The 26720-nt window shown below is 41.3% G+C and overlaps 2 protein-coding genes across 20 annotated transcripts in view; one reads left to right on the top strand and one right to left on the bottom strand.

Annotated features, from left to right (window-relative positions):
- The window catches only part of scrib (scribble planar cell polarity protein), a 120351-nt gene that overhangs the window by 4174 nt on the left and 89457 nt on the right, over window positions 1-26720 (bottom strand). For 3 of the 19 annotated variants that reach the window (XM_062993964.1, XM_062993969.1, XM_062993965.1), the window contains 23 exons: window positions 21626-21742; window positions 21318-21506; window positions 21095-21214; window positions 20950-21006; window positions 20461-20517; window positions 20162-20242; window positions 14228-14623; window positions 13389-13460; window positions 12559-12618; window positions 12051-12098; window positions 11829-11954; window positions 10886-10996; window positions 10448-10498; window positions 10145-10288; window positions 9230-9389; window positions 8935-9142; window positions 8448-8537; window positions 8179-8361; window positions 6075-6209; window positions 4264-4403; window positions 4126-4163; window positions 3704-3778; window positions 1762-1813 (listed from right to left, as the gene is read on the bottom strand). In XM_062993964.1, coding sequence (XP_062850034.1) covers window positions 1762-1813; window positions 3704-3778; window positions 4126-4163; window positions 4264-4403; window positions 6075-6209; window positions 8179-8361; window positions 8448-8537; window positions 8935-9142; window positions 9230-9389; window positions 10145-10288; window positions 10448-10498; window positions 10886-10996; window positions 11829-11954; window positions 12051-12098; window positions 12559-12618; window positions 13389-13460; window positions 14228-14623; window positions 20162-20242; window positions 20461-20517; window positions 20950-21006; window positions 21095-21214; window positions 21318-21506; window positions 21626-21742 — 2710 coding nt within the window. Of the gene's footprint in view, window positions 1-401; window positions 436-1761; window positions 1814-3703; window positions 3779-4125; window positions 4164-4263; window positions 4404-6074; window positions 6210-8178; window positions 8362-8447; window positions 8538-8934; window positions 9143-9229; window positions 9390-10144; window positions 10289-10447; window positions 10499-10885; window positions 10997-11828; window positions 11955-12050; window positions 12099-12558; window positions 12619-13388; window positions 13461-14227; window positions 14624-20161; window positions 20243-20460; window positions 20518-20949; window positions 21007-21094; window positions 21215-21317; window positions 21507-21625; window positions 21743-26720 lie in introns of all 19 variants that reach the window. The other 16 variants (XM_062993974.1, XM_062993983.1, XM_062993979.1 and 13 more) reach the window with 14 other exon arrangements.
- LOC134311210 (uncharacterized) lies at window positions 24377-25113 on the top strand. Its single transcript, XM_062992814.1, has one exon. It carries the CDS (start codon window positions 24403-24405, stop codon window positions 25111-25113), a length of 711 nt encoding a protein of 236 aa, XP_062848884.1. The 5' UTR covers window positions 24377-24402.

The raw sequence follows: 26720 nt of genomic DNA, 5'->3' as shown, positions 1-26720 counted from the left end.
GCCACATCAGGTGTGACAGGAACAGGAAACTCTGCAAAGCAATGCACATTCAAAACTAAAAACCTGCTCTAATGACTTTAGTTTACTAGAGTGAGAGCTGGTGCTGGAGTAAGCATCGTCTTGTGACAATATATGGTACAGCTTTACTGATCTTGGTATTCAGTGATCAATGTTAAAGACTTTTTTTTGGAATGAAGGAGGATGTATGTACAATGTTTTATTTTTCAATAGAAATGTTTTTCCCCCCACATTCAATTATTTTCCGCACAATCATAGTTAGTGAAATCCAAAAGCATTAGCACGTAAGCAGGCGTTAAGCTTCATGTACAGGTTAAGACAGCATATAGCTCTTGGGAATAAGAATTCACACAAACCCAACATGCACATATATAGACTCCTACCAATTTCAGAAGATCACCTATCCTAGGAAACTACCTGTGTCAAGGGGATAAAAACTGTCAGAAATGTAGTAATCTAGAGTGCATACTTACAGAATCTTGCCATCCCAAATATTTATTACATAGCTCTTTATTAGGTCATCTGAATTTGTATGCTACCATAGAAAAAAAACATTGTGTATACAATTATTGACTGTAGTCTATTGCTCTGTAAACTTTGTCACCTCCCTGTACCCCATTTATCAATTGAAAGGAAACAGCATAGAACCCCCATCGATCAGATAATGTTTGGGTGGTGGAGCATTCTCACCCCCAAAATGGTAACAACAAGGTAGTGTGTGCTGTTATGGTATGTCAGGTGCAGCAGTGTTGTTGGTATTACTAAATACTGATAAATTGACTGGCCTTTTTATTAGGAACACATACCCTGTTAGTGCTGGTTGTAGGTGTACAGTGAGAGACTAGAACTATTGTCTGCAGATGCTTTCTTTCCCCGGAATCGACACCAATGTGTTTAAAAATCCCAACAGCACTGCTGCACTTGATACATTCATAGCAGAAAATACACTATCATGTCATGAATCACATGGTGATTTAAGTGGTGCAAATGGTCCACCACACAAAAACCATCTGGTCAGTCGGGGGCCTACAGTTCCTTTCAACTCATACAGAACCAACAGATAGGCTGCAGTCAGTAACTGTATGTTACTAATGGCATAATCAATACACAAACACACACTGCCAAGAAATATAATCTTGATCTGTCTGGAATTACCTGGATTGTTAAACTTTTACAACTGTACAGCATTAATAATATGACATACTACAATTTTGTTAAGTTTATTACTCTGGGACTTTAAGTTCAGGCCCAGACAGAAGTCACAATGGTCTTACCACCATGTGAAATAAGGTTTTGATGCTGGTGTGCAGTTGTACCTCCAAATGTAGCATGTATGGCAACATTGGCTTATTTTGCATTAGAGCTGTTGATGCAATTATGCACAGCTGAGACATGAAGCTTACAGCAAGATCCTTGGTGGTATCTTTGCTGGATACTCAATCTGATGAACATCCAAGTCCTTAGAAATACTCTAGTTAAGAATTATCTTTGTAATGTTCTCTGAAATTTGGTCGAACTCTTTAAATGAACTGTTTTTCTTGATTTTCTATTATCTAGATGTTTGCCTTTTCTTAATGAAACAGCATCATAAAACGCCACACCATCAACCTTGTCTCAATAAACCAGTGTTTTAAGAGAAGTCTTTAGGCCTGGAGTGTAAAAGTTGATTTATTACTAAGTAATTCCTGATTAAACACCATTTTACTAGAAACTATAAGTAAACCAGAAAACTCTGCAACTTACCAGGGTTAGTGGAAGCATCAATGTTATAGTAAAGATCTGTGGTCTCTGGAGACTGCAAGAGAAAAGAAAAACGTGAGAACAGGAAGACTGAAGGACGCATGAGCATAGAGTAAAAACCAGCACCACTGTAGCAGGCAAAGCTATCAACAGGACCAGCAGCTAGAGGGCAGAAAAGTGGGGTTTAAAAACCAGAACAAACAGCAGGGTACAATTTCATTTCTTCAAATCAACACAGTAAAAATGAACAATCCAGTTTAGACCCACCAATGTTTCTTATTCTGCTATAAGCAGTTATTCATTAGTCGTATTAGCCTATACAATCCAGTTAACCCACCTGCAGCATGCACAGAAGTTTGTCAAAAGAACAATCATTCCTTACAACAGGGATTAATAACATTAAATATATAAACATTGTGTGGCCTGCCACACCTGAAATCAGTGATGCAATTCACAACAGGTTCACAGCTGTCTGTTACTAGATAAAAATAGCATGCTGTGCTGTGCTGTACTGTCCTTCACACTTAAAACAACTTTACTGTAAGTGAACTGGTCTGTACTGACCAAGTACTACACCAGCACAGCTCTAGTCCATGATCATAACCTAAGTAAGAATATTGCAGTAACAACTGTAATAATAATAACTATAATTATAATGTGCATCACTGCATAGCACTGAAACATCAAAGACATCAAAAACAAAGCCAACAACACACATTCCAATGATTACACACTGAAAAGGCCACCAAAAGCAGATCATAATTCACAGTGCATCTCAATGTTCCTCCAATTCAGTTTTCTTTCAGTAAGGATTAGTTATTGTTCTATAATATAGTTCTTACACATACATTCATTATTAATTATGTGTAGAAAATTAGTAAGCAACGCTTTTTTTTTTTTTTACCCCAAACATTTACAGAAGTATATTAGGCATCAGATTTGTTGGTCTTTAGTGTGGAATCACATAAAAAAAAACATGATAATAACTGTAACCCATACATTAGCCCACCACATTTGAGCAACATTCATCTTAACATCCACAAAAACACCAACACCAAATAAAGAAACATTTCCTTTCTTCCCAGCTCCCCATGTTCCCTCGCAAGCCTAGTTTATTTCCACCAACAGCAGCTAGGCCACCAAAACAGTACTATGCAAAGGTCTGGACACCTCAGATTAAATTCCATGTTTAATTGCTTTCTAGGTAAAAATACAGGAACAAAGCTTACATGTTGGATAATGTTGCAAATTAAATGTATTAGGTTTTGATGTTTGACAAACCAAGCAAACTAGGGGAGAACCTCATTAAATATTACAATATGCCATGCTGCATATGACACATTTTGTTTAACCCCCCCCCTTCCCCCAAAAGAATAAATCTGGCAAATAAACAGCATCTTTTGTTGAGTGTGGAGGATGTGGAAATGCATTAATACTCAATGAACATGAAATTTGTCCAGGGTTTTCAAACTTTTGCACAGGACTATATGTATGCCAAAATATTACTTAAATATTTTACTTTTTGGAACCAAAATAATCCAATAAGAAACACTCAGTGAACAAGGCATTGTTTGGTGGAAGTTGCTGAGGGTGAGTGAGAAGACACATTTTGAGTAAAGTAGGTCTGTGGTTCTGCCATCTTTACATTAGCATAGCATCTTGTGCTAATTAGAAGACAGCCCATTCAGGTAAATGCTTCCCTTCTTACACCCTCACACTAAGGATAAGGCACACGAGAAATAACCAGGTTGACAGGGTGATAGCTTAAAGCAACAATGCACTGAACATCCACAAGTGAAGGAGCAGAAGGCCCAGTTACCAGTGACTTTGCTAATTATTAGCAGGCCAAAAGGGAGAGAGGTAACAGGGAAAGCCGGGCAGACAGAACTGATATGAGGGGTTTAAGGTGCGTTGGGTTCCTGGGAACTTGGCATGCAGGCAATACCTGAATGTCGTATACAGGTTTGGAAGAAGGAATGGCAGCAAATTGTCGGTAGTCAAACTTCTTTTCTGGTTGAGACTAAAAGGACAGCAAATATGTTGTGGGTAGAGAGATAAAGTATGAGAGAAAGAGAGAGCAAGAGAAAGAAAGAATCAGAGAGGGAGAAGAAATAAATGAGATGGAGAAATAAAGAGCAAGCATGGATGAGAGGAATGAAAACAGTAAAGGATAGAAGCAAATGTGAAAAGTGGAGGCAGAAAGGAAAGGACGAGGAGGCAGTTTATGGAAATGAATGAACTTTGATGTTGTACATTTAGTTGGAGAATCATCTAACAAAAAATCCTGAAATAAACAGTGCAGAGTGATTTCCTCTCAACCAATCCAAAATAAAAGTCAATAACGGAATCAGAAGAAAAGTCTCCTACCAGTCGACCTGGTGATGTTACAGCTCGCGGGCTGAAATCTGTTCAGAATGAAAAACAACATGTTTAAGTTCTCCTTAGCAACTTCAAAAGTTTGAAAGACGATGCTGTCTGGGAGAGGACTGGAAACACAGCACTCACCTTCAATAGGGGTGGGAGAGGGTGTGGGAGCAGGAGAGGGTGATTCAGCTAACTGGTCCAAGTTGCCTCGCTTTTTTCCTTCCTTAGACTTAGCAATGACCATCTGAGCCTTGAGAGCATCCTGTTCCAGAGACTTCATCCTACAATAACAAAGAGGAACATTAAAAAGAATAACATCTTACAGATTAAAAAAGACAGGCAACGAGTACGATGGAGTTAGTGAGTTAAGAGTATGCCTAGTTATGGTTAACCAACTTACCAAAGTAACATGCATTACTTATATAATCATGACTTAATCAGCAAGCTGATGCATATCTTGCACAAATCATATCAAATAGAACACCTTTTCTAATGATGAATAATTTTTTGTAGCCATAAAGGCTATAGTATGCTTGCAGGAAAGAAGACAAGGTGCCTTGCACAGCTGCAGCAGGTATGCTTAATATGAAATATCCTAAACTACAAATGGCCAAAAGTATTTGAGGACAACCCTTCTAATTATGGAGCTTTATAAATACCTTAAAAAACTAGAAAAAATATTCTTCTAACTTAGTTGCAACAATTCGGGGACTCCATTCTTGCATGACTTACTCTTTGGACAATACAAAATCATGCTTTGCTAAGTTTTGTGTCCACCACAGAGAGCCCCAATGAGCCACTACAGAGAACCAAATTAACACCCTTGGAATGAATTGGAAAATTAATTGTGCAGACCTTGAAGTCCAACATCGCTGACTGACCTCACAAATGCTCTTTTGACTGAACAGGCAACAGTGGCCTTGACAAGCTGGAGGATGTATAACATTACCATGAGTGATTCTCCAAATCCACCAAACAGTGCATGCAGTGGACTGCTAATAAAGACCAATCTTAGCCTGACGTTTGTTTCCTAAGCAGTTTCACTTTTGTTAAGGTACATTTGAGCTGAGGATATAAAAGAGCTGTAGCCAACTAGCCCCTTTCGATTTGTGTTTCTAGATGGATTTTCAGTAGAGTTGCATCCAACAGTTTTAGACCCATAAAGATCCAATGGTTTCACTGGCTGTGTACCTAAAGCTACTGGGTAGGCCTTAATAGGTTTTTAACTTCCATCCAGGTGAGTCAATAACTGAAAGATCTTAAAATTTCACTCAGTATAATATAGATTCTCACATTGTTGTATTAAACAGAGAATTAGGGACTGGGACAGATAGTCGTTTAAAGACTGGAGAGTTGGTCCATTCCTGTGTACTATGGTTTAAACCCTGCCTGTTTATAAGAACCAGGGGCAGTCTCAGATTACAGCCACAATGACCTGGTGCCCCAGCAATAAAAAGCAAATATCTCATAGTTCCATTGAAATAGTTATTTATTTTAACCAGTGTTGCAATATGCCATCATACTGACAAAACACATAACAAAGCCATGAGAAAGCATGAAATCGAGAAAAAGATGCATGGCACTACATTGACATTTAAGAGAAAAGGTCTGACAGCAACAGCAGCTGAACAACCTTTAGAACACAGATGACATTTGTTTTGACAGTATTTAAATATGCCCAATCACAAGCAAAACAAAGAGTAATGAGATAATGGGCTATATGCATTGGTTTTGCACATGTGTAACTGTAGGTTTAAATCCCATCAACGTGCATGTTCACACTGATAACACTTAAAAACAAAAAGAAATAAAAACTTGCAATTTGCACTCTAGGCACTTTCACAGAATCACTATGAGCACTACTAGCTTTTCAAATCACAGCAAGCACCAAGACAGCTAAAAAAGCACCAGAGCTCAGCCCCCACAATGCTGTGTGGTTGGGCAGGGCAGACCTGGGCTGAGAGGTAGAGGAGCAGGTAGTGGGAGAAGCTGCGGCACTGTTTAACGATGCCCTCACGCGTGACTGGTAGAGCCTCTTGGCCAGGTCTTGCTCATACTGCTTAACGTCCTCCTCTAGACCATAAGGCCTTGGGAGCAGCCGACCAGAGGGAGGAGAGTGGGAGCAGAAAAGAAGAGACAAAACATAGAAAAGACATACAAAGAGAAAAGGGGAAAAGGGAAGACAGATGGAAGGTAAAATACTATGGCAGACAGTAAGAACTGGAAGGAAAATTTTACTGTGGAATGCCACTGTCTGGGCTTCCAAAGACAAATCTTTAATTATCTACTATTTGTTGCAAATGCCACTGTGGTATTGAGTTGAGTTCTATGCATCAAGCCACACTGATGCCATTTGCTACACCATTAAAGTGATAGTCTAAATAATTAGCATATTTAGTAACTTAAGCTGTACAGAATATATAGATAACAGTTTAGCTCCAATTTATCGTATTCAATTTCCCATTGTGTACAGAGATGTGTTCTGTGTTTACCAAAATTAACTGTATTATGTGTTGATACTTGTTGGCATTTTGCCTGAACAGACGACACAACACATGCTTTCTTCCTCTCCTTCAAACACTTTTTTTTAAACTCTTAAGAATTTCAAAAAGAAATGACATCACTTTTCTATATAGTCACCTTCCGATGCATTTTTCCCAGCATCATACCAACTTCATGATGCCATGAGTGTGTAGCCACTGATGCACCACTGCTTTCACATCAACAACTAGGGATGTAACGATGCACCACAAGACAGTTAAAAATCAATGCACATGTGCCACGATTCAAATCAGTTATTCATTTACATTTACATTTTCAGCATTTAGCAGACGCTTTTAACCAAAGCGACTTACACAATGAGCGGAACACGATGAGCAATTGAGGGTTAAGGGCCTTGCTCAGGGACCCAACAGTGGCAACTTGTGGTGGTGGCGGGGCTTGAACCAGCAACCTTCTGCTTACTAGTCCAGTACCTTAACCACTGAGCTATCACTGGCCCGTCATTTAAGATGAATCGATATTCACTTTAAACAGCAGAGGGCACTGGAGCTATTTGCCTCACCTGGTTGACGGCACTTTACAAAGTTGCCAGGTAGGGGGATTTTCCAGCCAAATTTATTTATGTGAGAATACTTTCTTTATTTGTATTATTCATTTATTTATATAATGTTGGATTTGTTTTAAAACTTTTTTTTTTTTTTTTTACACAATAAGCATTATATGGCATAGTTTGTACCTACCTCAAAAATAAAAGAACATTCATTATTTAGATAAATAAAAGATAAGCACAAATATAGTATATTTTATTTTATTTTATTAAAGAGAAATAATAAAAGGAAACTTTGTCATAATTTGTCTTCAATTTCATTTTGTTTGAAAAAATCGTATTGTGCACCCAGTATCATGAAACATATCGCATTGTGGGTAGAGTGTATCGTTACATCCTTATCAACAACACATGAAAATCTTCCTCCCTTAAAGCCTCTTTGAGCGGTCCAAAAAGGTGGAAATCACACGGCGCTCAATCCGGACTATAAACTCTCTCTCAGTCTCTTAAACACGACCACTTGCTACCCCTCCCACCCTCTCTGCTTCCAACCAAAATATAAAAGTGCAGAAACTTTTTGAAGGTCTCTCGTATAAACCAGACCTGTATGATCTTAAACTCTTAATCTAAACAAATGTTTTGTATTTATAGCAAGCTGTGGTTATAGATGGCGGATATTAAGCACGGTTGGCACTAAATTCTTTATCTAGGGAGAACAAGCGGCCACCGTTAAGCACTGCTTTGTTATGTATGCTGTCTGGTAGTAAAAGAGACAGCCTTGTATTAAATCTTCTATCGTGTCTTTGGAAACCCTGACACATGGATAAAAACAATGTGAAAGACTACACAGAAAAAGGTTTGTCTAAAGAAAGGGGGTCAGATGAAATAAATCTCCAACCACAGGGAAAGTGGTGAATTACAGAGATGAAACGGAGCTTCCTTCCATAAAGACCAGAAACGCTACGTGAAACAAACAATTTCTGGACTGTGTGTTAAGCTTGATCTACCTGGCAGCTCTCCACATGGCTCTTTTCTCAGCCTCCAGGGCCCTTTTCTCAGCAGGAGACAGGTCCTTGTCTGAAGCCACAGAAAGCTCAGGGCTCTGCATGCGCAGCCTTTCCTGGTGCCTGCGCTCAGCCTTAGCTGTACGAATAGGAGCAGCAGACTCTCCGGAGTAGACGGGTATCAAACTACAAACACAGAAGGATGCGTCAAAGCACGAAGAACACCCACACAATTCTAATGTACAAACACAGTAGAGTGCTTTATCAGTTACCCTGTCATGGAATTGGGTCTCTGGTCCAGTCTAAAGCTGTCCTCCATGGAGTTACGCTGGGAATCCACTTTACCATCTACTGAAGAAGTCCTAGACAGTTTCAGAAGAAATTAAGAATAGTTGTTAATTTCCAATCAATCAGACAATGGAAGGGTCTCAGTCAATTTTGGTAATTTCAACACACCCCTATCTGTAATGCCAATGTACCATTAACATTCTGCACAAACTCATAAACATTCCTTCCAAGACAGCAGATGTTAAAACTGCAGGTAGGACATGAGATTACTGCTGCTGTGCAGAGGTTTCAATTATTCAGCAGCTGTATCAGCGGCTAGCAGAAACTTTATAGTATCATTGCTGCCAAGCAGTTACTGCTTGAATGGATAATTTATTTCAGTCCTCTTAAGCGTTCATTTTAATTTCATTGCTTCACATTGTTACCCCACCCGCCATTTACCATGTTCCTGCGGGTCTAGGCGTGACCTACCCTGAGCTGCCACAATAGCTGGGAGGCGTAGAGCACTGTCTGGGCGGAGTATTAGTGTGGCCGCTGACCGGCTCCACCTTGTACTCCACTCCATCTAGGATGACTTTGCCCTGGGCCTTCATATGTGCCACTTGTTTAGCCAAATCTTCCTCATCATCCTCTTCATCCTCATCCACCATGTACCCCGGTACCCGCTCAAATCGTTTAGCTGTGAATGAGAGGAAAAAACGAGTTCAATAACGTGTCAGTCGATGATGGTGAATTTAAACATGTAAAAAGCGAGAGCAACACCGACCTTCCTCCTCCTTCATTTTCTTCAGATCATCCTCTCCTACAAGTGACACACGTGGCTTGGGCTTGTCTGGCAATGGCTGCTTCACATCAATCTCAAAGTACTTCTGCCTGTCTCGGAAGGATCGCTGCTCCGGGCTGCCTCTGCCGCCGAGGGTCGGGGTCTGCATGAGGAATGACAAAACTCTTTACAAAGTAAACACACCAAAAGACAAAATGCTGTGTAGGCTAACATTTTGTGGGTCAAGTTTAATTCCTGGGTAATATCAGGATTCAGGTTTATGTATGAATAAAACCTGGTAGTCACCCAAATCCATTCTATGTGAAATTTATTGTGTCATGTTATGTCCTTCATTACTTTCACGTCAGAAAACCCAGCAATTCCCATGTAAACCAACATGTGTAAATAGCTTAAAGCTGGGTCATAATCAGTAAAGGTAACCTGATATAAGAAAGTATAAATAAGGGTTACAACATATGAAATACCAAAATGTGACAAGCATATTCTGAACTGTGCAGATCATACTTGGTAATATTATATGAAATCAACAATCCCAACCATTTTCCCTTTAGAGGGAAGCATAATTATATAAATTACATAAAGCCCAAGTGGATACTTATTGGATACTTATTAGAGCATGCCTATGAGGTTAATTAAATTGCCAAGAACTTGAAATAAATAGATGAGGAAATTTTACACCTAATTACATTGTTATCCTGCCACCGATTTAAATGACTTCACCTGCAGATTGATTAATCAAGCTTTGCTGATTAAAAAAAGATCCCACAATCCATGAACAGTTGTTATGAGCCAATACAAACCTCTATCCCACCACCACAAAAAGAAAATGAAATATCATCCAGCAGAGCCGTGTGAGAGAGTTCGCATGCCGAGCGCTGACCTTGGGAGGTAGCGTACCTTAGACTCCAGGGAGGGACGAGACAGGCGTGGCACGGCTGCCAGACTCCTGTACTCGCGGCGATCGGATGAGAGGGAGGGGCGAGGGCTCAGGCCCTCTCCTTCACCCTCCTCAACTAAAAATACTTCATTACACAGCTCAGGCTGAAAAAGCCATTACACGCATATCATCAGTACATCAGCTGGCACACCCTTCTGTTTTTAAAAGGTTAGTGCAAGTGCACTTTACAAGAATTTGGTCAACAATTACTTAACATTACCTTCTGTTTAAAGAACATTTTTGGACAAAGCACAGAAACATACCTCTGGTGATAGCTGATTCGGGTGAACGTTGTTTCTTTGGCCATACAAATCCTAACAAGGACACAGATGGAAAAATTGCAATGTGTAAGGAGGTAACATGTTCAAAAACCCCACCCAAGCTAGACAAAACACACACATAAAAAGGAAACAACAAGGCATTTGGGTTGAAACACCAATGGCTTCAATAACAGGAAGCTTCTTATAGCACACACCATCAAAGACTGAAACAACCAGCAAAAAAATCATGATTTACAGATGGACAGTGATATTCCTCGGAAACAGTCAATGGAAACAACTCCACCATGTCAGTGATTCATGCAAGGAACTGGAAACCAGTAGACACATTTGAATGGATTTCAAAGGGTAGGCTTTAAAAGCAGGAACCAGATGCTAGAAAGACCATGCCATGCTGAGAACCTCAAAAAGCATCTACCCTACCTGCGGGGGCTCCAGAACAGCCATGGAGTGGGGCACAGCAGCAAAGGTCTTATATGCCTGCTTGACATTGACAGGGAATTGGCTGAAAGTATCAGGGGATGGGGGTCGTTGCTGCACAAGGGGTGCAAGAAGCAAAAGGTCAGATGAATGGACAGAGGACAAGAATTAAAATAGGAAAATATCAGTAAAAGGCTGCATGCTATCTAATTATAATGTTTGGCTTGATTGAATGCAGTGGACTTTCCTTCTCTAAATGAAAGAGCGGCAGGAAAGAAATAACGTTTAACCTTTGGCCCTGAGGTAATAAGTGCAACTCATGTCAAATAGGATGTACATGCAGTGCTAGACATTGGTTGCTGTAGCAGTGAAGCAGATCCAAGGTACATTCGGAGCTAGAAAATGAAACAAAAGTTGAAATCCTTTATATTTTTTAAAAGAAAAACTAATGTGTGTATCATGCAACACATTCATTTAAAAATTGGGGAAAATCTTATATTATTTTCTCGGACTTTCTGGGTCTAGTGTTGTGTATGAACAGGGAAGACCTGTGTGCAAATATAGTCCAAGCAATCAGAGAATGTAAGTTGCCAAAAAAGCATGCATCTTCATTCACATACATTCAGAATTAGCAGCATTTACTGATAAAAAGAAGTGCCATTTTTGTTTTATTTATAGTAACTTTGTTTTGATCGGGAATATGAATAACATGTGATCTTTTTTTTATGTTTTCATTTTAAAGGTGTACAACATGTATGCACTCCACCGTTTCCTGACTTGATAGGTACAACTCAAATCTCATCTACAGCAACTTATCTACAGCAACATGACACGACAAATGATGGGCGAGCACATGTGTCTTTCAGTGTCTTGATTTAGTGCTTAAGGGCAGCTGTTGGAGGAATTGTGAGTGGAATGTGGTCTAGACAGTCATGATAGATCTTACAGTGATTTGGGAGTTGATGGGGGAGGGGCTATGCCGGAAAGGTGTAGGACTACTGAGGCCATCCTGACTTGATGGAGACGCCGGAGGTCGCACCCTTGAGATAGGCTGAATGGCACCAGGCTTGGTCTAAAAGAGGAAAGGAAAAAAAAGGATTTAAGATATATCCATGACCGTGTAGTTTAGCATTAAACAGATTAAGCACTCGCATATTTGGACACTCACTCCTGAATGGTCCTTTGTAGTCACATTGGAGGTTAAATGAATGCTTGCCTGGAATACAGCACAATCAAGCATGGTATGAAATGGATATAAGATATGAATATGTTCCTGAGCAAGACTTTCCAGCAGACAAGCATAACTTAAACCTAAACCCCAGCCCGGCTCGAAACAGGCACCACTTGGGCAATATCAAAAGCATTATTGCAGAACTTGCAGAGCCCAAGTACTAGAATTACAGTGCTGAATTACAGAACTAGCCAAGTTTCCAGTCCATAAAATATAGCCACCCTGGTCCTAATCTAAATACCTTATGTTAATCCGTAGCTAAACTAGAAAGATTCAATAATGCAGTACGTAATGAAGTAGCAGAAGGTTATTAAGCTTCATACAAATGTAGCTCTTACAGTCATATCGTCAGTGCACAGTTTTAAGCCTGGAAGTCTCATTAACCATAATCAGAACCAGCCGAGAAAGCCATAAGTAGCAGGTCATGCGCAGACAGACCACTTACGAAACGTGTCTCTCTGCCCAGTGCCACAGGGGAAGAGGATGAAGACTGATGAACTCTTGGCTATGAAAGGAGGTGTCATGATGGCAAGAGATGAACAAGAACATGTACATAATCCTTTTTTGCTTGTTCAGTGAGTGCATTTACATGCGCACTAATAATTTGATAAGTATCTGATTTTTGGCAAAAAATGTATTCAAATGCTTATATGAACAGCACATCAAACCTTCAATCGGAGTACGGCCTTATTGGATTTTCAGCCCTGTGAATTGAATCCTTGTGTTTAACCTGTTCTGTGCCTACCCGTCACTGATTTTTTTGTTTGTTTTCCACAACTGTAAAGAATCTTGGCTGTGCTGCATGATACTGTGATGAACAGTGTGTAAAACAACATTTTAAAGTGTAATGAAACTTATTTGGACTGTTGTCTGATGCGCACAGGTCTGTTCAGACATGTAATCTGGTCAGACCAGTGTCAGACACAGCACATTAAAACAGTAATATGAACAGCCTAAATACAAATAATGAACTGAAGCAGAAAATCTGACTTCCGGTGATTTAGTTTCCTATATTCCAGATTACTTTAGTGCTTGTAAGTCCAAAATCAGATTCCTTGAGTTCTTTATTTATTCTGTGCATGTAAACACACACTGTGTTTTTCCTAAAAGCCTTAATCAGAAATGGCTTTAAATTAAAGCCTGCTAAATGAGAGTTTTACATTTCCGGGTGAGATGGAGGCAAACTACAAATGCTAGCATGAAAATAAGGAAAACTCTTAATGTTGTAAAATGATGAAAGTACATAATAACTTAGTGCGCACAATCTTGACTTACCAATTGTGGGCTGGGGGAGTAATGTCCCTCTCTTACAGGACTGTCGACCCTTTGGCCATCAGCTGGTGATGCCTGTTGTAAAATAGTTGTAAAATATAAGTACATAAAAGATACACAAATCCTGCTGAAATGTTTGTTAGCACATGCAGACACTTTAACATACATTTTTTTTTTAAGTGACACATAGAGTCAAAGTTTATAAGATATGTACTGGTGGGTTAGCATAATAGACTGCTTGCCATCTGAGCACCTTTAAAGCATTAATTTAGAGCATTAATGCTAATCACAAAAAAAAATATTACAGATACTTCAGGTCAGTGCATCTAGTAAATAGTTTCATATTGTTTATTTTTGTCACTGGAGTGTATGGATTAGTTTATTGCCATAACTGGGCAGCACAATAACCTGATTTCTAAACTGCTTCGACCTAGGTAGTAAATAAGGAAGAGCCTTTTATTCATGTAAAACACTTGTCCAGGTTACATTTTAACCATTTAAAATTCTCACACAGATGATTCAATTCCAAAGACTTTCCTTAAGCCTGGATCAGCAAGTCAATTGATGCAAAGAAACACGGTACACAAACCTTAAAAAACCTTAAAAAGGAACACAAATATAAAAATATAAAGCAAAGCAGAACATGCTTTTGGCTAAGTATCTCTTTTAAAATACTATGGCAGAATTTTAATACTGCAGTAAAGGAATCAAAATTGCCTGCACCAGAATATGCAGGCAGTATGACAGCAACTATTATTACATTTTTACAGGACATGCTGGTTCCGAACCAAAACCAAACCCACACTCATAGCAACAGACACACACTGCCCAGTGGGGCTTGCCTTGTTATACAGAGAGGTCTGAAGCTTCCCCTGCCTGCCATAGCCCGTTGGTGGCCCTGAAAGGATTCGCTCACTGGGAGGGTGACCCTTGCTCTTGCGATTAGCAACCAGAAAGGGATTTTCAGTAAAACACATTGGCTGAGAGTCCACTAGACACTCCTCCTCCTCCTCTGGTGCAATAGTGGGTGCTGGAGCAGGGTCCTGTGTCATGGCTGAGGAGTGTTTGGGAACCGGCGAACTTGTAATTAGGCAGGGTTGTGATGAGGGATGAACAGGGGCATCTACATGGTACAGGACAGCATGAGCCTTCTCAAACACAAGAGGTTCTATAGCAGCAGCCGGTCTGGCCTGAAGAGCACACTCCATTGGACAGGATTCAGTAGAGGAAAGAGAAAGCTAAAGAGTGAGAGAAAAGGAATGAAAAATAACAGACTAAAACCACAGAGAGAATGAAACATCAAAAGAAACAGCAAGAAATTAGGTAAAAACTGACACAGTAAATCTAGGTTATTTATTCTACACTGACTCCTCAATTCAAGTAGCAACCAATGAATCAATGATCTATATACAGTCATCCCAGCTTCATGAGACATCTCACACACAACGGTTAGCAAATTCCACAAAGCCTGTTTCATTATAGATAATGTTTCATGTGTGGATCTGTCCAGACTGATATTACACCTATAAACTGCATTTTACTGGTTTCAATTGACGTTTCCAATGCTATAAGGAAATATGACTCCATGGTATGCAACCAAAACACAGGCACCAAGGCAACAAGTATACACCAACTAGTTTACTAGTTTTACTATTTACTACAGTTAGTGCATCTAAAAGACTGGTTTCCATACTGCCATTTGAAAATCATGACAGTGCATGTTTTGTTTAAAAATGTAAAGTCCTTACATATTTAAAATGCTTATTTAAATATAGAGATGCATAAGTACGGATACTAGTATCGGGTATTTGCCCGATACCGCGCTCATTAACTTGTACTCGTACTCGCAAACGAGGCTCCGATACTAAACATCCGATACCGTGTGCCTAGTGCACGTTGCTGCGTTATGCCTGGTTCACACTACACGATTTTTGCCCTGATAGTTTATATCAGAATACACCGGCACACACACGTTTTAAAAAAAAACGGTATTTGTGAGACCGTTGGTTTCTGTTCAGTGCGTGTACTCAAAGGAACAAATCAACTGTTCCATTGCACTATTTTACACTAAAAACTACACTATTCCATAATGCTCCAGATTGCATCATTCTAAATCAGAGGTGGAAAGTAACGAATTACATTTACTCGCGTTACTGTAATTGAGTAGTTTTTTTGTGTACTTGTACTTTTTAAAGTAGATTTTACAGCCTGTAATTTTACTTAAGTATGTTTTGTACTAAGAATTGTAATTCGCTACATTTTAAATAACATCCGTTACTGAGTAAAAAAAAAAAAATCGCGTCTGGGAAACTGCTGCAGTGAATTCTGTGATGGGGAGTTGGATCTTTTGTCTCGGTTCCTTTTAAAGAGCCGTATATACTGTATATATACAGGGGTTGGACAAAATAACTGAAACACCTGTCATTTTAGTGTGGTAGGTTTCATGGCTAAATTGGACCAGTCTGGTGGCCAATCTTCATTAATTGCACATTGCACCAGTAAGAGCAGAGTGTGAAGGTTCAATTAGCAGGGTAAGAGCACAGTTTTGCTCAAAATATTGCAATGCACACAACATTATGGGTGACATACCAGAGTTCAAAAGAGGACAAATTGTTGGTGCACGTCTTGCTGGCGCATCTGTGACCAAGACAGCAAGTCTTTGTGATGTATCAAGAGCCACGGTATCCAGGGTAATGTCAGCATACCACCAAGAAGGACAAACCACATCCAACAGGATTAACTGTGGACGCAAGAGGAAGCTGTCTGAAAGGGATGTTCGGGTGCTAACCCGGATTGTATCCAAAAAACATACAACCACGGCTGCCCAAATCACGGCAGAATTAAATGTGCACCTCAACTCTCCTGTTTCCACCAGAACTGTCCGTCGGGAGCTCCACAGGGTCAATATACACGGCCGGGCTGCTATAGCCAAACCTTTGGTCACTCGTGCCAATGCCAAACGTCGGTTTCAATGGTGCAAGGAGCGCAAATCTTGGGCTGTGGACAATGTGAAACATGTATTGTTCTCTGATGAGTCCACCTTTACTGTTTTCTCCACATCCGGGAGAGTTACGGTGTGGAGAAGCCCCAAAGAAGCGTACCACCCAGACTGTTGCATGCCCAGAGTGAAGCATGGGGGTGGATCAGTGATGGTTTGGGCTGCCATATCATGGCATTCCCTTGGCCCAATACTTGTGCTAGATGGGCGCGTCACTGCCAAGGACTACCGAACCATTCTGGAGGACCATGTGCATCCAATGGCGGTGCCGTGTATCAGGATGACAATGCACCAATACACACAGCAAGACTGGTGAAAGATTGGTTTGATGAACATGAAAGTGAAGTTGAACATCTCTCATGGCCTGCACAGTCACCAGATCTAAATATTATTGAGCCACTTTGGGGTGTTTTGGAGAAGCGAGTCAGGAAACGTTTTCCTCCACCAGCATCACGTAGTGACCTGGCCACTATCCTGCAAGAAGAATGGCTTAAAATCCCTCTGACCACTGTGCAGGACTTGTATATGTCATTTCCAAGACGAATTGACGCTGTATTGGCCGCAAAAGGAGGCCCTACACCATACTAATAAATTATTGTGGTCTAAAACCAGGTGTTTCAGTTATTTTGTCCAACCCCTGTATATATATATATATATATATATATATATATATATATATATATATACATATAACGACTCCCAGAAATGTGAATCGGTTCCTTTATTTCAGTTTAAAGGGCCGTTCAATAGAATCGAATCATTCTACGACACATCACTAGTGGTTATTCAGTTTGAAAAAGTTTTATGGGACAAAAATGACACATTACACATCCCTAAATGTTTTAAATGTTGTATGAACATGTTTTTTCTATTATATTTTAATTAAAAACAACTATTGTGAGATTAATATCCACTTGTCCTGTTTGCATTACACAGAAGAGACACGCCCTCCTGTTAAAAAAATCACGAAGTAACGTTTACTCTGAGCACATTTTAAATGAGTTACTTTTTACTTGAGTATATTTTTAGACTAGTAACTTCACTTGTACTTAAATAAAAATTCATTAAAGTAATAGTAATTTTACTTGAGTACAATATTTTAGTACTCTTTCCACCTCTGTTCTAAATAGGTATCGGTATCGTATCGGCAAGTACAAAAATACATGTACTTGTACTTGGTTGGGAAAAAATGGTATTGATGCATCCCTATTTAAATATATATTTTTTATTTTTGTTAAATTAAGCAGTGTGAATTTGTTAAGTCAATTTCCCAATGTAACTTAGCATATTAGCATTATTATTATTGATTTCTGTGTTTTGTTTGATTTATTCTATATGGTGTATTCATTATAAAATGTAATCCTTTTTCTTTCACTTCCTTTACTTATTGCGTGGTTCTGTTTCTGTGTTTTCTCCAGCTAAGTAAATAAATCCAACATGTATTTAGGAGCTCCCACTTATACCATTTCTAAGACTTCTAAATCCAGCCAGGGCAATAGCACTCTGCTAAAAATAACAGCATTGATAACAGTTGCGCTGTACCATGAGGGGTTCGGTACTCTACGCTATGAGAACAAGGTCAGTAGAGAGGAATGCAACCCAGGGACCTTTGACTTGCAACAGCTGCACACTTATCTCATGGCTACCATGACCATAGCTACACTTGTCCACAGACAGACAGACAGAAGTGTGAATTATTGAGCTCACTACAGGTCTACCTGACAACTGTCAGGTACATGATTACACCCTTGTTGTCTAATGTTAGCAGCAAATGTTCAGCCACACACTTCAGCAAATCAAAAGTAAACCAAACCAAGATGCCACTGTCTTTATCTAATAGCAAAAAACACCTTAGCTCACAAAAACTTTAAAAAGATAAATATCAAGAGAGCCGCCTGAACGCCCATTGTGAAATACATATTCGTAGAAACCTTCTTTTAAAACTGTGAACCTTAACTCTGGGCAAAACATACATACAAACAAACTTCCCCTTCTTTCATCGTTAGCCTTCTGTATCTATGAATAGTTTTACAACAGCTGCAAGGTTAAAATAACCAATAGTCTCAAAATACAAACCGAAAATCAATTTACACAGTTTCATGTAATCATACTAGCTATACAACTTTAAAAAAATCAGAAATGGACTGAATCTAAACATGTGTTATTAAAAACTTGTACAATATAAATTCCAAAGAATTTAGTCTGTATACACAATGTTTATACAACACGAGAACTATACCACTTCAATCTACAACTATAAACCTCAAACTAATTATCTGTCAAACACAAGAGCAACATCAAAGTCAAAACAATAAATTCTTCCCTACTCAAAATGATGAATGTAAAAAGACCATCATTTCAAAAGAAGGAAACAAACAGAAGAGAGAATGAATTAAAATAAAGAAATAAAGGAGGACTTCAACATAGCACAGGAACTTACTTTTAAGAAGAATTACAGGTTCAGAGAGTCAGACTGCTTGGCCTCTGCTCACATGAAACGCTAGGAAGATATTTGGCTCTATCATAAGAACTTCCTCCCAATGGCCCACCCACCCATAAGCAGCGTGCCCTCTCAGTCTCTGCTTTTAAAATAACCCATGAGCTTGTCAGCTGTCACCTTAATATCCCTGCCCAGTTTGGTCCAGAGCATGACACACCATTATTATGAAGAATCACCAGTTTGGCCCGAATAATCAAATCAAAAGTCATTTATGTACTATTAATAATTTCTGGTAACATAAATAGGAATTTCAGTTGAGAACAGCTTTACTATTGCTGCCCACTTGAATGAATGTCATGATGGAGTGGGGTTTCAGAAAGCAAATATACAGCACAGCAACTTTTTGAAAGGGCTGTTATTGGTAGGGATGAGTGACAACACCACACCGGTTAAACAAAATAATTCACATTAGTTTCTGGGATGTGAACCTGTTAACATGCAAAAGACAAATCAGACTATATATTGTTCAGTAAGTTCAGGAAACGGAGAGAAATAAGCATAAAGTACTGATCAGACCGACAGTAAGACTGACTTCTTAGTGTAAATGTGCACATTACATGACCTGGGATATACCATACCTTTACTGTTGGGCTAATAATGGAAAAACATGTTATGATCTTAATCATTTTTTCACTTTGCTTACTTTAAACCTGTCCCCTTACATACACTTACTCAAAGCTAAACTAGTAACTTAATTTGCTTTTAATTAACTAGCTTGAATAGTTTAAATAAAACACCAGGGACCTAGGGATAGAGAAAAAATATAAACTCTTTGGAATGCCCTTATCTTTAATCATTTTAGAGGACCTTACAGTAAAAAATCCTAGAGATACATGAGCATGTAAAAGACTGTAAACATATTTCTCAATGCCACATTTTACAATAAGAAAAACTGTCCACAAATGAATGAATGAATCAGTACTGTTGCTTCTGTAGTAATGGCAAAAGACCTGCAAAAATCTCTAGAATGTCTTACATTTTCTGCTTGTGTGGCAAAAAAGCTAAATAAAAACGGCACAAATGAAGGGACACCAAAGAGAAAACAACATTTAAAACATCACTTAAAATGTTGGCAAGCACCAACACATCAACATAATATAAAGCAATATTCCAAACTTTAAAGCATGTTGGAGGGTGCATTATAGTTTGTAGCTGTTTTGCTGTATAATCACAACAATTTACAGCAAAGACCGAAAGCTATTTTGAAGTCATACTGTTCTCTTTTTATGGTCAGGGTACTTGGACAAAATAAATAAATAAATAAATAAATAAACCTACCCGGTTGACCTTCTGCAGGCTGGTTGTAGGAAGAGCTGCCAGTGTCTTGTAGTCCAGTTTCAGAGGTCCAGTGTTTAAATTCTGCAGTAAATCATAATATGACTAAATGATAGTTTTAATTTCTACTATAAAATAAGGCTGTTGTACCATTGTATCATTTTTGTTACTATATGCAGGAGTTTTCCCCCCATTTTTTTCAAACCCAGATTTACAGGCAACAAGTTAATTTGGGGTCAACTCTCAGTACTGCCCGTAAGCAGTCAGAGTCATCCTAAAGCAGCAGGAGCATAAGGCCTCACCTCTGCTTCCTCTTCCAGCAGGCGAGTAGCCTCCTCGCGCTCCAAGCGCATACGTTCCTTCAGCAAAATTTGAGGGGGCAATACGGTAAAGGGAGGGGGTGTCCAGTCACACGTATGAGGATGTCATTATCCGGAAAGGAGCATGCGATGGACACAAGCGCACATCCATTCAAATCATTACGAATGGAATGAAATGTGAGCGTGGTGAATAATGACGTGTAAGATTTAATGACAAATGAATCAATGGTGGAATTAGAAAAATGGTTAAAATTAATAATGATGGAAAGGTCGAGGGTGATATTGACATCCAAGTCCATTTAGGGATAGGTGGGGAGAACAGAGGGGATAAGAGAGGAAAGAGAAGGATACAACCCACACATATTAGCAAATGTCATAAGGGTAAGAGTATGACATCAGGAATTTGGAAAAACTAAAGACAAGTTCTTTATAATAACCCAACAATTGCCCTACATTTGTGAGGTCACTTACCACTTTCTCCATGTCCTCCCGCTCCCACTGAGACGTCTCCCTTACCATCTCAACCTCCTTGGAAGAAAAGACAAATTTTTTTTCCTTTCTGGTTCTCTTATATTTTTACTAGTATTGTTACCATCACATTGTCCAAACATCTCACCTTCTGCATAATGTCCATCTCCTCTGGGCTCAGGTCTCTGTCTATAGAGGAGATGCTCTCCATGCTGTTCTTTCGAACAATTCCTGAAGCAAATGGGTTTGCGATGATGCCAGGCGATGCCTATGCAAACAACACAGAGGCAAAAACAAATGTTTGATTCTGTTCAAATCCTTCTAGTGTATGCTAATATTACACAAAGGTTTTTCCCCATTTAATGCTTTACCTCCATGCCGGCCACATTCCTGGGGTCAAATCCGTCACACACCAGCATTAATAAGGAATCTCCTGTGGATCGCAGCACCCTCACTGCTTCAGTATGAGTCATGCCCAGGAGACTGTGATTGCCCACCTCCAGGATTCGCATGCCTACTTTCAGGCGGGCGTCCCGTGCTGCAGCTCCACTGGAACTCACCTAAGTAGCAAGAGAAATGGTTTGTCATTTAATAAGCATGAGCAACATCAGGCATATAAATGCTCAATTGCCTACTAAAAGATGCAAGTTCCTAATATGAAGGGCTTATTGATTTGTACCTTAGAGATGAAGATTCCCTCATCTGTTGGATCGAAGGGGTTCCCTGGGTGCCCTCTGGCTCCACCACGAATGCTAATACCCAGTTTTTCTCCTGGCTGCTTGTGAATAACAATTTCCTACACACAGAGAGACAAATATCACCACCTTGGATCACCACCTTATCGTGGTGGAGGGGTTTGCGTGCTTGAATGATCCCAGGAGCTATGTTGTCTGGGGCAAAAGCTCCTGGTAGGGTCTCCCAAGGCAAATTGGTCCTCGGTGACAAGTCAGACAAAGAGTGGTCCAAAGAACCTCTATGAAGAAAAATAACAGGAACCTGTGTACCCTGCCCGGATTAGGGTTACCGGGACCCCACCCTGGAGCCAGGCCCGGGGGAGGGGTTCGCCAGCGAGCGCCTGGTGGTCGGGTACTCTCCCATGGTACCCGACCGGGCCCAGCCCGAAGGAGTTACATGGGTCCCCCCTCCCATGGACTCACCACTTGTGGGAGGGGTAGTAATGGGGGTTCGGTGCATTGTGGATCGGGCAGTGACCGGAGGCGGGAGCCTTGGCGTCACGATCCCAGGCTGCTAAAACTGGCTTTTGGAACTTGGAATGTTACCTCACTGGCGGGGAAGGAGCCCGAATTGGTGCGGGAGGTTGAGAGATACCGACTAGATATAGTCGGGCTCACCTCAACGCACATCTCGGGCTCTGGAACCAATCTCCTTGAGAGGGGCTGGACTCTGTTCTTTTCTGGAGTTGCCCATGGTGAGAGGCGTCGAGCAGGTGTGGGTCTTCTCGTAGCCCCTCCGTTTGACGCATGTACGCTGGGGTTTTTTCCGGTGGACGAGAGGGTAGCTTCCCTACGCCTTCGGGTTGGGGAACGGGTTATGACTGTGGTTTGTGCTTATGCGCCAAATGGCAGTTCAGAGTACCCAGCCTTCTTAGAGTCTCTGAGGAGGGTGCTGGAAGGGGCTCCTCCTGGTGACTCGGTTGTCCTACTGGGGGACTTCAACGCTCACGTGGGCAATGACAGTGAGACCTGGAAAGGCGTGATTGGGAGGAACGGCCTTTCCGATCTGAACCCAAGGGGTGTTCAGTTGTTGGACTTCTGTGCAAATCACAGTCTGTCCATCACGAACACCATGTTCAAGCACAAGGGTGTTCATAAGTGCACATGGCACCAGGACACCCTGGGCCGCAGTTCGATGATCGACTTTGTTGTTGTGTCATCAGACCTGCGGCCATGTGTCTTGGACACTCGGGTGAAGAGAGGAGCTGAGCTGTCAACTGATCACTACCTGGTGGTGAGTTGGATCAGATGGCGGGGGAAGATTCCGGTCAGACCAGGCAAGGCCAAACGTATAGTGAGGGTTTGCTGGGAACGTCTGGAAGAAGAACCCGTCAGACAGATTTTCAACTCTCACCTCCGTCAGAACTTTAACCGCATCCCGGGGGAGGAGGGGGACATTGAGTCTGAATGGGCCATGTTCCGTTCCTCTATTGTCGAGGCGGCCGATCGGAGCTGTGGTCGCAAGGTCGTTGGTGCCTGTCGTGGCGGTAATCCTCGAACCCGGTGGTGGTCACCCCGGGTGAGAGATGCCGTCAAGCTGAAGAAGGACTCCTATCGGGTATGGTTGGCCTGTGGGACTCCAGAAGCAGCTGACAGGTACCGACAGGTCAAGCGATCCACGGCTTTGTGTGTCGCAGAGGCAAAAACACGGGCATGGGAAGAGTTCGGTGAGGCTTTGGAAAGTGACTTTCGATCGGCTCCAAGAAGATTCTGGCAAACTGTCAGGCGACTCAGGAGGAGAAAACAGTGTGCCACTAACACGGTATACAGTGGAGGTGGTGCACTGTTGACATCGACTGGTGACGTCATTAGGAGGTGGAAGGAATATTTCGAGGACCTTCTCAATCCCACCAACAGGCCCTCCACAGAGGAGGCAGAGCCAGAGGACTCGGGAGAGGAGTTTCCCATCACTGGGGCTGAAGTTGCTAGGGAAGTGAAGAAGCTCCTTGGTGGCAGGACTTCAGGGGTGGATGAGATCCGCCCAGAGTTCCTTAAAGCTCTGGATGTTGTAGGGCGGTCTTGGCTGACACGCCTTTTCAACATTGCGTGGTCATCGGGGGCAGTGCCTCTGGACTGGCAGACTGGGGTGGTGGTGCCCCTTTTTAAGAAAGGGGACCGGAGGGTGTGTTCCAATTACAGAGGAATCACACTCCTCAGCCTCCCTGGTAAGGTCTACGCAGGGGTACTGGAGAAGAGAGTCCGGCTGATAGTCGAACCCCAGATTCAGGAGGAACAATGCGGATTTCGTCCTGGCCGTGGAACACTGGATCAACTCTTTACTCTCTGCAGGATCCTCGAGGGTTCATGGGAGTTTGCCCAACCAGTCTACATGTGTTTTGTGGACTTGGAGAAGGCATTCGACTGTGTTCCTCGAGGTATTTTTTGGAGGGTGCTTCGCGAATACGGGGTACATGGCTCCTTATTATGGGCCATTCAGTCCCTGTACAAGCGGAGTAGGAGTTTGGTTCGCATGGCCGGCAGTAAGTCAGACTGGTTTACAGTCAGAGTTGGACTCCGTCAGGGCTGCCCTTTGTCACCGATTCTGTTCATAATATATATGGACAGAATTTCTAGGCGCAGCCAGGGGATGGAGGGGGTCCGGTTTGGTGACCTCACAGTCACGTCACTGCTGTTCGCAGATGATGTGGTCCTGTTAGCGTCATCGAACTGTGAACTCCAGCTCTTGATGGATCGGTTTGCAGCCGAGTGTGAAGCGGCTGGGATGAGAATCAGCACCTCCAAATCTGAGGCCATGGTTCTCAGCCGGAAAACGGTGGATTGTCCTCTCTGGGTCAGGGACGTGTTCTTGCCTCAAGTGGAGGAGTTTAAGTATCTCGGGGTCTTGTTCTCGAGTGATGGTAAGATGGAACGGGAGATTGACGGGCGGATCGGTGCAGGGTCAGCAGTGATGCGGACTCTCTACCGGTCTGTGGTGGTGAAGAAAGAGCTGAGTCATAAGGCAAAGCTCTCGATTTACCGGTCGGTCTATGTTCCTACCCTCACCTATGGTCATGAGATTTGGGTAATGACCGAAAGAACGAGATCGCGAGTACAAGCGGCCGAAATGGGTTTTCTCCGCAGGGTGTCTGGGCTCTCCCTTAGAGATAGGGTGAGAAGCTCGGTCATCCGGGAGGGACTCGGAGTCGAGCCGCTACTCCTGCGCGTGGAAAGGAGCCAGTTGAGGTGGTTCGGACACCTGGTAAGGATGCCTCCTGAGCGCCTCCCTAGGAAGGTGTTTCAGGCAAGTCCAGCTGGGAGGAGACCACGGGGAAGACCCAGGACACGCTGGAAAGATTATATCTCCCAGCTGGCCTGGGAACGCCTCGGAATCCCCCCAGTTGAGCTGGAAGAGGTGGCTGGGGAGAGAGAGGTCTGGGTTTCTCTACTTAGGTTGCTGCCCCCGCGACCCGAACCCCGGATAAGCGGAAGATAATGGATGGATGGATGGACAGAGAGACAACTGGGTTAATTCAAAGGTACAGAACTTTTAACACTCTTATGTGCGCATTAGGAGCAGTGTGCACCTTGCTTCCAACCACACCTATGAAGCATGAATAATGTCTGTTTTTGTGTTATACAGGAGAAGTGAGTGTACTTAAGCAACACAAACAAACAAGTGCCAATTTTGGGACTCTATATATATTTCTACTGGTCAGCTGTGATTATTAGGTTCTGTAAAATTACAGGGATTTAAACTGGCAATCTTGTACCAATGCTGCCAACCTTTTTGATGCATTTACTCACACAATCAACACAAAATAAAAAAGGAAACATTGGTCAAAGAGAGCTGAACACACCAGCTTTGAATTAGATGGATCCTGGGTGTGTTTCAAAAGCCTTACTACTACCAAGTAAAGATTTTTACCAAAATGCACAGCTGACAATAAGTAATTAATTATTATAAAAGCATCCGGGTAGCACCATGGTAAGATACACTAGCCACAGAGATTGGGGGTTTAAATATCAGAAAAGCGAGTAATTAGCTATCTCTGAGGAAGAGGTGGCTGAACAGCCTAGCCATTAGGAGGTGGACTTCGCAGTGCACTCTTAGTGCCAATTCCAAAACTGGATAAAAATAAAGAGGGTTGTGTAAGGAAGGGCATCCAGTGTAAAGCTGTGCCAAATCAGGTACAACCTACTGTAGCGACCCTATAAATACAAAAGCAGCTGAAAAAATTACAATTAAACAACTCTGCCTATTGGTGTATGACAAAAATGCCACAAGCTGGTTTGCTTTCTATAGGTGAACCAACATTACATTAGCTTGAAAATATTTTAAGGTGATCTACAGTATAATGCCTGCAACAATGGCCATTGGAATTATTTTGCCCCTATAACATTAATGACACCACAGGGTGTGCACAATGTTATTTGGTAGTATGCAGTTTGAGACACAGCCCCTATGGATGTCAACACACATACAGTAATCCAGTAACGAACTGATTACAATATTTTATTGTCTAGTAAATGTAAAGCATCAAATACATATATAAGACTATTTACATTAAAATATGTGGTATGTGAAAAGCAAGCATTGAGTGCCCTGTTTGTAGGGTTGTTGGGTGTTTTCTGACCAGGCAGCACACTTAGCACACTTAGCTGTCTGAATTAAGTCTAAACCTGCCACTGATGTGTAGGTGCAAAGTTGTAAAATGACATCATGTTTTGTTTTGGCAAACTTAATGATAAAATGTTCAAGATCATAAGGGCCAGTCTCATCATATGAGCTTTGCCAGAGTCAAAAACTGTCAGCACAAATTCTGAAGTACTAATAATGCCAAGAAAACAGCTGTGAACTACAATCAGGAATGCTCACAAGTGACCAGCCAGCATAATGACATTACACTGACAGTGTTAACACAGGGTTAAATGACTGTGTTACTTGAGTAGCCACAAATTAAGCTGTTTAAACCTACTCATTTTTAAAAATTCAGTGCCATGAAAAAATAAACTATCCGTGTAATTGATTCTAAGTGATAAACAATTTTTTTTTGATAAATAAAACAATTTGATATTAATAATCATTTAATTAGCTCCCCT

This window comes from Trichomycterus rosablanca, chromosome 4 (assembly GCF_030014385.1).
Source record: "Trichomycterus rosablanca isolate fTriRos1 chromosome 4, fTriRos1.hap1, whole genome shotgun sequence".
In the NCBI taxonomy this organism is placed as follows: Eukaryota; Metazoa; Chordata; class Actinopteri; order Siluriformes; family Trichomycteridae; genus Trichomycterus; species Trichomycterus rosablanca.
Note: the sequence above shows the minus strand (reverse complement) of the source record. Positions and strands in the feature narration are given on the sequence as shown.